At 50.8% G+C, this 11,339-nt stretch overlaps 1 protein-coding gene across 1 annotated transcript in view; it reads right to left on the bottom strand.

The window, feature by feature from the left end:
* Positions 1-2,333: 2,333 nt before the first annotated feature.
* Positions 2,334-11,339, bottom strand: part of LOC102484829 (zinc finger protein 3) — an 11,709-nt gene continuing 2,703 nt past the window's right edge. Inside the window, 5 exon segments of the mRNA XM_014592250.2 lie at positions 2,334-3,873; positions 3,875-4,073; positions 4,609-4,686; positions 7,159-7,285; positions 9,072-9,142. Of these exon segments, the coding sequence (XP_014447736.2) occupies positions 2,955-3,873; positions 3,875-4,073; positions 4,609-4,686; positions 7,159-7,285; positions 9,072-9,142 (1,394 nt within the window). The 3' untranslated portion in view covers positions 2,334-2,954.

Genomic DNA, 11,339 nt, shown 5'->3' with positions numbered 1-11,339 from the left:
CCAGCTACATAGCCATTACACTAACTGCTGGTCCCCGATAATCTAAAAAAAAAAGATTCCAGCAATATACAAGTGTGCAGAGTAAACAATGAAAGTGTCTCTGTCCTATCCCATCCACTCCCTACAAAGAAGCCCCCAAATCCAGTACAAATTCCTTTCTTTTCTTTTAAAAGAGTTATTTAATTCCATTTGTTATTATTTTTCTTAATTTGACCAGAAAGAGACAGAGAGAGAGAGAAAGGGAAAGGGAGAAAGCAAGCCACCAGGTCCAGGACTTGAACTGTGGTCAGCCAATGTGGGAATCCAGTGCCTTTAACCACCATTTCACGTGCAGTTTCCTCCTTTCTTTTCTTATATATGTAAGATTCTGGTATTTTAAATGTGGCAGTGACCTAGAAGAGGTATATCTAAGCAATTTCAAAATCTTTTGGGAAATTTCTAGTCCCAGCCCAGTTTTTTTTCTTCTTATAATTTGGAATCCCTGTAACCTAGAGTAACAGTTTTCAATTCTTTAACAAGACCTCTTTCACCGAACAATGTTTCCAAAGTGTAGCAGACCTGCCCACATATTGGATGTATTTTAAGTATCACTGACTCACACACTGAAAAAGTTCCTCTACATTCTGTTGGAGGTGCTCCTTATAATATTATTCATAATTGGGAATATTGGCAAACAACCCGTGTCAGTCAGGAGTTTACAAGTAAAAAAACCTTTAGGGACCAGCAGATGGTGCAATGGTTACATTGTTGGGCTCCCACATAGTCAACTGTGGTTCAAGTCCCAGACCCAGTGGTTAAAAATTATGCTGGTGTGTGTGCATGCAGGCCCAAAAATCCCATGAGGAGAATGGAGGAGAAAGGACTGTGTCACGGCCATCCCTCTTGGGGGAGTGATTTCTCGCTTTCTGTATCCCTGCCTCTGTCTCTCTCGCAAGTGCATGTGCCTATAGCAAAAACCTCTGGGGGAAAAAACTTTAAATGGAGGAAGGGATTTGAAAATTATTAGAGGGCATGTGTGCTCACCAGAGACAAAGAGAGAGAATGGGGCAATGGCCACACTGGAATCCTTCTCCTCCATTCTCCTCGGGACCTTGGACAAGTTTGCACACTTGCCTGGCATGGGTTTCAAGCCACTGGGTCAAGAACTCAAACCATAGTTGGCCATGTGGGAGTCCAGCGCCTTAACCAGTGCGCCACCTGCGGGCCCAGGAAATGCTCACAATGAGGACAAAATGGTTTCTACCTTGTGATTACAATGGAGTAAAATTACATTAGTTTAAAAGAGTTGGAAGAAAATAAAAATTAAAAAAAAAAACAATATGACTTATGAGGGTGGCCAAATTGGTGGTGAATATATGACTTTTTATCTTTTTGATCAAGAATGTCCAACAATTAAACATGGATCATCAACACAGACTTAAAATAAAAAACAAAAAATATCCAGTGAGTCCCACTGAATTATGGTTATTTATTTCATACTTCTCTACACTTCCTAGATTTTCCTTCATAATGAGTACATGTTATTTTACCAAAACTAGTTTCTGTTATAAAGTATAAATATCCCTTAAATGAAAAATAATATGTTTAAAAAATATGACAGAAAATTTCCCTCGGGTCATGAGTAAACCTGATGCTTAATAGGGTAATACCTTTGTAAGGCATAAATCCTGGAAATGTAGCAGAAACAACAAGACATTAAAAATGTCTGTAAATATGTGAGCCATACTTATTGTTTAAGTCATCTGTGGATTGTGAAATTTGTAGCTTAAAGATTTAAAGGAAACTAAAATTGTCTAGCATTATGTTTAACTACATATATTTGAGAATTTTACTCTAAAGCGTTCATCTTGACAGCTGTGCTTCTTCCTTAAATATCCAGGATCCAATTTAAGGAAAGACCAATCTATTTAAAAAGCTCAGGGGACAGCAAGTGGCATGGTAGATAGGGGCGCTGGATTCCCACATTGTCAACTGCAGTTGGTTCCAGACCTGGTAGCTTGCTTTCTCGCTTTCCCTTTCTCTCTCTGGTCAAATTAAAATAACAACAACAACAACAACAACAACAAATATAATTAAATAATTCTTTTTAAAAAATAAAATAAAATAATAATAAAAAGCTCAGAGAGAAGGATCAGCAGATGACGTAATGGTTACATTGCTGGACTCTCATGTAGTCAACCATGGTTTGAGTTCCAGACCTAGTGGCTTAAAACTCACACTGGGTTAGTGTGCGTTGTGTGCCCAAAATCTGGAGAGGAGAATGGAGGAGAAAGGATTGCAGTGTGGCCAGGGGGTGATTTCTGTCTGTCTCTGTCTCTCCAGTGAGTGCATGCATTCTATAACAAGAATATCTTTTAAAAAATAAATAAAGCTTAGAGAGAGAGCTGTTATTATTAAAGATCCCAGATAAAATGGCATCCCATTTAGATTACCTCCTAACTATATTACCGTCTGGAGACATTGCAGAGTTGAGGGGACTCAAGGGGGCAGTCCCTAAAATGATGAGAAGCTGTCCCAGGTGATGATAAACAATGCCGTCATCCCTCTAGGAAATAAACATCTCAATATATGATGTTAGCTTTCCTCTCTGTGGGGAGGGTTCCTACTATCGATGAAGAACAGATTGCTGAAGGGTCTTTTAAGCACCTGGATCCGTCTGTTCCCGAAGTCAGTTTTTCCATGGGTCCCCAGTGTTGAACCTAGGAACTTAATAGTGCCGCTGCCAGTTCACTACAGCTCAGCCGGCTCGTCAGTGCAACTTCTGAGATGATCAGCAGGCTGCGTGCTCCCAGGACAAGCGTTCTCGAAGTCGTGAACTCTGGCTGAAGCCCTCCCCACATTCTTGGCACGCAGAGCGTTTGCCGCCAGCGTGGGCTTTCTGATGTTGGAGAAGGGGTGAGGCTGGGAGCAGGTTTCCCCACAGTCCCGACCCGTGTGAAGCCTTCGGTGCTGAATCAAGTGCATGCTCTGACTGAAGGCCTTTCCGCACTCCTGACAGGCACAGGGCTTCTCTCCAGTGTGAAGTCGCTGATGCTGTCAGGGAGGAGCTGTGACTGAAGTTTTCCCACACTCCTGGCACCCGTAAGGTCCCTCGCCCGTGTGGATCTTCTGATGCTCGATGAGGTGGGTGCTCCGGCTGAAGGCTCTCCCACACTCGCTGCACACATAAGGTTTCTCACCAGTGTGGACCCGCTGGTGCTGGATGAGGTGGGAGATCTGGGTATAGGCCTTCCCACAGACCTTACACCCATGGGGCTTCTCCCCGCTGTGAATCCGCTGGCGGCGTGTGAGGGAAGAGTTCTGGCTGAAGGTTTTCCCACACTCGGCACATCTGTAGGGCTTCTCCCGGTGCAGATGGTCCGGTGTTGGGAAAACGATGAGGTGTGGCTGAAAGCCTTCCCGCACTCGGGGCGTATGTAGGGCTTCTCCCCCACGTGAATGCTCTGGTGCCTCATGAGGTGGGAGATCTGCGTGTAAGCCTTGCCACACTCGTGGCACTCGCAGGGCTTCTCTCCAGTGTGGACGCGCTGGTGCTGAGTCAGGGACGAGCTGCGGCTGAAGGTCTTCCCGCGCTCGTTGCATTTGTAGGGTTTCTCCCCGGTGTGGATGGTCAGGTGCTGGACCAGGGAGGAGCTGTGGCAGAAGGCCTTGCCACACTCGCTGCATGTGTAGGGCTTCTCGCCCGTGTGGATTTTGCGGTGGCGGGTGAGGTGGGAGATCTGCGAGTAGAACTTCCCGCACTGGTCGCATTTATAGGGCTTCTCGCCGGTGTGGCATCGCTGGTGTTTGACGAGGGGTGAGCTCTGCGTGAAGGCTTTCCCGCACTCCTGGCATCTGTAGGGCTTCTCCCCGGTGTGGATCCGCTGGTGCTGTCAGCGAGGAGCTCTGCGTGCACGTCTTGCCGCACGCGGGGCAGGCGTAGGGCTCCTCCCCGGTGTGGATGATGTGCTGAGTGAAGTACGAGCTGCTGCTGAACGCCTTCCCGCAGTCGCTGCACTTGGAGGGCTTCTCCCCGGGGTGAGCTCGCTGGTGCAGGGTGCAGTGTGAGTGGTAGGTGAAGGCCTTCCCACACTCTGCAGTTCAGTGCTTTCTTCTCCATGAAGGGCCTCTGGCATTTCACCCCCTTCCAGGGCCGGCGCCATTTCTGAGCCCTCTCTCCACCAGGCACTCTTGGCTTCCTGAGGAGGATGGGCGTCCGTTCTCCCAAGCTCACTGCACCCGAGGCCTCTCTCCTCAGAGGTGGCTCCCTTAGGAGTGGTAAATAAACACCTCAATTGCCGCGCCTTCCTTTCTCGGTCATCCAGTGCATGGCAACGTGCCCAGGGTTCTCCGAGCTTGACGTCTCCAAGCACAGCCCTTACAATCCCCTCCACTGGGGAAGCTGACTCTACAGAAATGCTCTTTTTTGGATGTGTTTTCTGAGTAGTCACAGACTTCATCTCCAAGTCTGAAAGAAATGGAAAATATGGATACTATTTGTTCCAGATGAAGGAAGCAGATGATGTGGAACTTGCAACATAACCTAAACAAAGTTTCAAAATTGTGTTCCTAGATGAAGGATAGTGGCCCAGTGCTGAAACACAACACTGTGAGGGCGAGGCATCCCACTTGCGAAGTTCCAGGTCTGCAGCTGGAGCTCTCCCTGCGTGCACTGGGCAAGCAGAGCCATGGCGGGGCTGGCTGGGGCTGGGGTGGATGGGGCGTTAGGACCCTTTGTGGGTGCTGCCTCTCTGTCTCTGTCTCTCTCTTTTGCTATCTATCTCTTTCACTTGTGGAGAAAAGAAAGAAACTTTTTAAAATAATGAAATCACGCTTTTCCATATGCTCAGGACCATGGGTCAAGATGTCCGAGGCTGCCAGCACTTGCCCGTCACACAGGCAGTCAGTGGCAGAACGGGGATTTGAGCTCAGAGCCCATACCCTAACCACAACATGCACAGGTGCAGTGACACGCTCGCAAGCCAGGAGCTGTGAGAAACACTGAGAAACAGCACCGGAGAAGTCACAGCTGGCTTCCTGGCAGGGGTCCTGTCAGCTTCATCTAGAGGAATGAAGTGCTCTTTAGGAAGGCAAGGCAGGGAAGGGTGCTCCAGGCAGAGGAACGGCATGTGTGAAGGCCCAAGGCTGGGAACACACATTCAGGTTCAGAAGGGACAGGTGCTTCAGTGAAGTCAGGGTGGAGGGGTACCCCCAGAAGCAGATAGTGATGAGAGGGAGGCCAGAGGCAGCTTGGCTGGACCATTCAGGGCCTCACGTTCCAGGCTGAGGGCCTGGGAGGTCATCTTGGGTGCAATGGGGAGCCACAGGAAGGCTCTGAGCGGGGCTGGATGGGGTTGCCTCTCCGTATAAAAAGACCCCTCTGGAGCTGTGTATGAGATGGCCTAGAAAGGGCCGGGCGGGTGGCCAGGGGGCCAGGGAGGAGGCTGAAGTGAGTCCGGGGGGAGAGGCTGACGCTTCAGTCAGGAGGCAGGAAGGGCAGGGCTGAACACTATGGGCCACGGTGAGTGGAAAGGAATGGGAGGTCTGGCCCACAGGTAGATGGTGACAGAAATAAAGATGCTTCAGTCCCCTTCTCTGATGGAATCAGAAGACCAGAAGGAGGTCCCAATCTGGGTTCTTCCTGCTCCCCCAGTGTGTAAGATCACGTCTGGGTCTTTACACAGGCCACTCCCAATAAATCATGATAACCAGGAAAGCCACCGCTGAGGGGTTCCTGCGGGGACTCGACTCCACACCTGCTAACGCACTCATCCCTCCGACCCCGCGTGCTGTTGTCCCCGTTTTACAGATGAGAAAGTCGGGGTACGGGGAGGCTAAGTGGTTCGCCCAAGGGGATCCCAGGCAGCTCAGCTCCAGAGCTCACATCATCGCCATCAGTTATACTGGCTCATTCTCGAACGAGCCTCAGTGACCACAACAGACAGGGAAGGAAGAGATTTCAGAACCGCTGGACACCCTCACCCACCTGGACAGATAACTCGCTGGGCTTCTCCCTCCACCATCCTTGGCTCTTCTCCTCGCTCCAGACGGGAGATTACCTCGGGTTTGGACCCAGGAAAGTCTGCCCCTGGGAAAATAGTTGCTGTGGGTGACTGAATCACAGGGAGGCCTCAAAGCTGGGTCCCAGGCCTTGGGTCTGCAGGGAGATGCATACACCACACACCTAATGATTAGAAGTTCCAATGATAGGGACCAGGAGCTGGCATAATGGCTGTGTCACTGAATTCCCATATAGCCGAACATGGTTCAAGTCCCAGACTTGGTGGCTTAAACTCACGCTGGGCGCGCGTGCGTGTGTGCCCAAGGTACTGAGAGGAGAATGGAGGAGAAGGGATTGCAGCGTGGCCATCCCTACTGGGGGGGGGGTGATTTCTCACTTTCTATCTCTCTATCTCTCTCTGTCTTTCTGGTGAGCACATGTGCCCTATAGCAAAAACCTTTCCAAGAAATAAAGAGGTTCCAATGATAAGGGCTGGCAGGTGGCGTGGTGGTTAAGGATGCTGGACTCCCACATGGGACCATGGTTCAAGTCCTAGACCTGGGGGCTTCCTTTCTCACTTTCCTTCTCTCTCTGTCCCTCTGGTTAAATGTACATACATACATACATACATACATACATTTAAATAAAATAATTCTAAAAAAAAAAAAAAGAAGTTCCAATGGTAAGTGTGAGACTCATCCTTCAGTGCCTCATGTTCCTGAGGCAGACTGAGCCTGGCGAGGCTGACTGAGACTCGGGGTCTGTGGTCCCCCTAAATCTGCAGGGGGAAGTAGCCCCGGGCACAGTCATAGTCCAGGGTGGCTCCTAGACTCCTCCCCGAGGGCCCCACCCCCTCCTATGGCCTCGGAGTGTGACAGCACATGTGAAGTGTCCACCTGGGAAGCTCATGGTGAGGGACGCATGAGAGGGGGCAGGACTCAGGCAGAACATCTTGTGGGACCCACATTTTCTAGGACTGGCCAAAGCCAAGGGGCCCTCCAGGATGCTGGGAATCTAGGCCAGCTGGCAGAAAGAATGAAGGAGAAGCCAGGCCTGAGGGACCAGTGAGGTAGAAAGAGAGTCCCCCACGCTCTAGGGAGGGCCCACAGTTAAGCAGGGGGTTGGCATAAAGGGGTCATCATCCTGCTACCTGGGGCAGGCTGGGGGTGGGGCCTCACCCAGTGAGAGAAGGTTCCGGTAGTTCTCCAACATCATGTCCCAGTACAGCTCCCTCTGGCCAGGCCCCAGACGGCCCCACTCCTCCTGGCTGAAGTCCACAGCCACGTCCTTGAAGGTCACTGATTCCTGCAATGGCCAATTTTACACGGTGGAGGGGAGCATCCTTCCAGAACTCTGAGATGGGAGAAACATGAGTCAACAGCCCAAGACTGCCTCTGGGTCACCTTCTGACTGCAGATTTGTGAGGACTAAATCAGAACAGTCCCCTCCCACCCCGCCTAGAAAGGAAAACATCTGGGGGAGCCTAGGAAAACATCTGGGGGAGCCACTAGCCCTCAGGCACCTCATTGGATGAGCAAGGCGTCCTTTCCACACGGCTCTTTACTGCCATCTGCTGGAAAGTCGGTATAATACACCAATTATTGTACTGCCAGGTGTCTGAAAACGGTCAGATAAATATACTAGGGAATGAGGTGTAAGACGGGGATCCCGCCCCTGTGATCAGGTGCCCTTATACTTAAAGTATTTTTTTGTTGGAGGGTACGTGTTATCAACAGAGAGAGAGAAAGAGAAAGAGCGAGGAGAAAGCATCCCCATCCTCCATGGGGAATGGTCACCCTGAGATCCCTTCTCCATATCTCCCTCCTTTGGGGACTTTGGGTACACATGCACACGGGCCCAGAGGGTTTCTCAAGCCACTGGGTCTGGGATTTGAACTGCAGACTCAGCCATGTGAAATATGGCTGCCTTAGCCACCAGGCTATGGAGTCAACCCTGTATGTTAAGTATTTAAAGTTATTTACTTATTTCTTCCATGAGAGAGACAGAGAGAGGCAGAGTCCTCATCCCTGAGCACCCCATCACAGCTGGCAGGCTGCCATCACATGCACACCTGGAAGAGCGAGGGGTCCAGGAAGGCACACGCAGGACTTCTCTCATGTGAGTCCAGACGTGCCACCACTGGGCCATCACCTGCCCACGCCCCCAATTATACCTAAAAAACAGGCTTATTGGGAGCCAGCAGGTGGCATGGAAGTTAAGAGTGCTGGGCTCCCACATGGCTGACTGCAGTTCGAGTCCTGGACCTGGCAGCTTGCTCTCTCTGTCTCTCTCTGGACACAATCCAAAAATAATGATAATAAATAATTCTTAAAAAAAAAAAAAAAACATTGTGTGCAGGAGATAATCCCAGACCCCACTCTGCCCCAGACCCCAGTTCTGCTCCCAGCTAAGGCCAGGGAGGAGGGAAACCCACCCGGTGTGCCCCTTGTCTGCTAACAGAAGGCTGCTGAGTGTTAGAGGACCATGGTCCAGGCTGTGGCCAGTGCCCACCTCCTGCCCGGCCTGGGCCCCAGGCTGCCCCTCCTAGCAGCCCCCTCCCAGGACTGGCAGGCGTGGATCCGCCAGAGCCCAGAGAGTCATCTGAGGAAGAGGGAGGCCTGCACTGACCTGGCCCTCAGCTGTCAGGGTCCTTACTGCCATTGTTGGGTCCCCGGCAGGTGACTCTGGGAGAAAGGCCCAAGCAGGAGCTGGAGGAGGAGGATGGGGCTGAGAATAAATCCATCTTGGCCCAGACAGACACCTTCCCCCAAAGACTCCTTGGGCCCCTCTGAGCCCAGGCAAAGCTCAGGACGGGCTGCCAAGGTCCCCGTCCTTGCTGGTTACCAAGATGGCTTTGCCGCAGACACGACGTTCAGCTCACTGCACCGCAGAGCAGCCCTGGGAGACAGGAACTCAGTCATCCCCACGCCAGGAATCCGTGGCTCGAGAAGGCAAGGCCCTTGCTTGTCCCCACAGAGATAAGGAGTGTCAGAGCAGGATTTGCACCCCAAGGCTGACCTCGGAGCCACCCTCCCTTTTTCTCTGATTTTCTTTTCATCATGGTCAACACACACGACGATGTAAAACTTACCGACTCCGCAGCAAGTAGCACATTCACGATGGTTGGAGCCTCACTGCTGTTTAATACCAGGACATCTGCATCTCCCCCAAAGGAAACCCTGAGCCATCGAGCTGTCAGCCCCCCTCAGTCTCCCGGCCTCCCCCGTCCCTGGTAACCACTTAGTCCCCTGAATTATTTTTATTTTAACTTTATTTATTTATTCACATTTGACCAGAGAGGGATGGGGAGGGGAGGGAGACAGAGAATGCAAGAAAGCAAGCTACCAGGTCTGGGACTCGAACCACAGTTGGCCATGTGGGAGTCCAGTGTCCTTAGCCACCACGCCACCTGTCAGCCCCATTTCTGTTTTTAAATTACTGTTTTAAATTGCCAGAGGGCACATGTGCACATCGGAGAGAGATTGGGGGGTAGGGAGAGCACCTCTAATGGGGTGCGGTTGTATTACAATCCCTCATCTTCCATTTCTCCACCCTGATGGGTTTAGGGCAGGTGTGCACACAGGCCTGGTGCATTCCAAGCTGCTGAGGTTGGTATTAGGACTGCAGTTGGCCATGTGGGATCTGGCTCCCTTAACCACTAGGTCACAGGGCTGGCCCTTGGGGTGTTTCACATAAATGGAACCAAACAATATATGGCCTTTCCTTTTTCAGTTTATTGGTTTATTTCTTCCCTGAGCTAGAGAGAAAAAGAGACGGAATGTCAAGAGGGTCTTAATGCCGTGATCCATGCCCAGCCCTCAGCCAGCCTGGGATCCGGGGCACGTGGGAGCTCAGTGCACTCAGGGAGGTCCCCAGACTTGAACAGGAACCTTCCAGCGGGATAGCCTTGAAGAGACCCGTGTCTTACCGCACCACTGTCCGACCCCATTGTGGCCGCTGTGGCCTTCTTAGACTTAGTGCTGAGTGCGAGGCCCGGCGGAACTGTGCCACGTGCCAGTGCTTCGGCCCTTTTTGTGGCTGAATAATACTCTGGTTGAATGGACAGACGACATTTCACAGAAGTCCTTTTATCTGTCTTAAAAATCCTGCTAAGGGGAATGGCAGGTGGCATGGTGGTTAAGGGTGCTGAACTCCCACATGGTCCCAGACCTGGCAGCTTGCTTTTTTTTTCGAGAGGTTTTTACCATAGGGCGCGTGTGCTTGCCAGACAGACAGAGAGAGACAGAGAGATAGAAAGCGAGAAATCACCCCCCAGGGGGGATGGCCATGCCGCAATCCCTTCTCCTCCATTCTCCTCTTGGGATCTTGGGCACGCACGCACACGCGCCCAGCGTGAGTTTTAAGCCACCGGGTCCCGAACCCTCTCTGGTCAAATTAAAATAAAATAAAGTTAAATAAAATAATTCTTTGGGTTTTTTTTTTTAGATGTTTTTGCTATAGGGCGTGTGTACTTGCCAGAAAGACTGAGAGAGACAGAAAGCGAAAAATCACCCCCCAGGGGGAATGACCACGCCACAATCCCTTCTCCTCCATTCTCCTCTCGGGATCTTGGGCACGCACGCACACACAGCTGGCATGAGTTTAAGCTGCCGGGTCCGGGACTCAAACCACGGTCAACTACATGGGAGTCCAGCGACATAGCCATTACGCTAACTGCTGGCCCCTAAATAAAGTAATTCTTAAAAAAAAAAAAATATATATCCTTCTGGGGCCAGCAGGTGGCAGTTAAGGCACTGGACTCCCCCATGGCCTACCACAGTTTGAGTCACGGACCCAGTGGCTTCAAGGTCACACCAGACACGTGTGTGTGTGTGTGTGTGTGTATGTGTGTGTGTCTGTTCTTTGTATCCCAAGAAGAGAATGGAAAAGGGGTTGGGGTTTGGCCACCCCTGGAGGGGGTGATTTCTCACTTTCCCTCACTCTCTTACTTGAATAAAGTTTCCAGCTGTTAAAATAAAATTAAGGGGACCAGCAGATGGCATGATAATTATGTCTCTGGGCTCCCACATGGCCAGCTGTGGTTCAAGTCCCAGAACCAGCGGCTTGAAACTCAAGCCAGAAGCATGTGCACGTGTGCCCAAAATCCCAAGAGGAGAATGGAGGAGAAGGGATTGTGGCGTGGGCGTCTGCCCCAGGGATGAGTTCTCACTTTCTGTCTCTCTCTCCTGCAAGCACATGCACCCTATAGCAAACACACACACACACACAACTCTAAATAAATAAATAAATAAAGTTAAAAATCCCTGTCATAGAGAGGTTGGGGTTCCTGAGCAGTTACCCCCACCCATCTGTGGGAAGTTGCGCACCAGCGAGTCTGCCGAGGTTTCTCAGAGAGCAA

This window comes from Tupaia chinensis, unplaced genomic scaffold (assembly GCF_000334495.1).
Source record: "Tupaia chinensis unplaced genomic scaffold, TupChi_1.0 Scaffold000673_1, whole genome shotgun sequence".
NCBI lineage: Eukaryota > Metazoa > Chordata > Mammalia > Scandentia > Tupaiidae > Tupaia > Tupaia belangeri.
The sequence above is the reverse complement of the archived record's forward strand: the minus strand, read 5'-3'. Positions and strand labels throughout refer to the sequence as shown.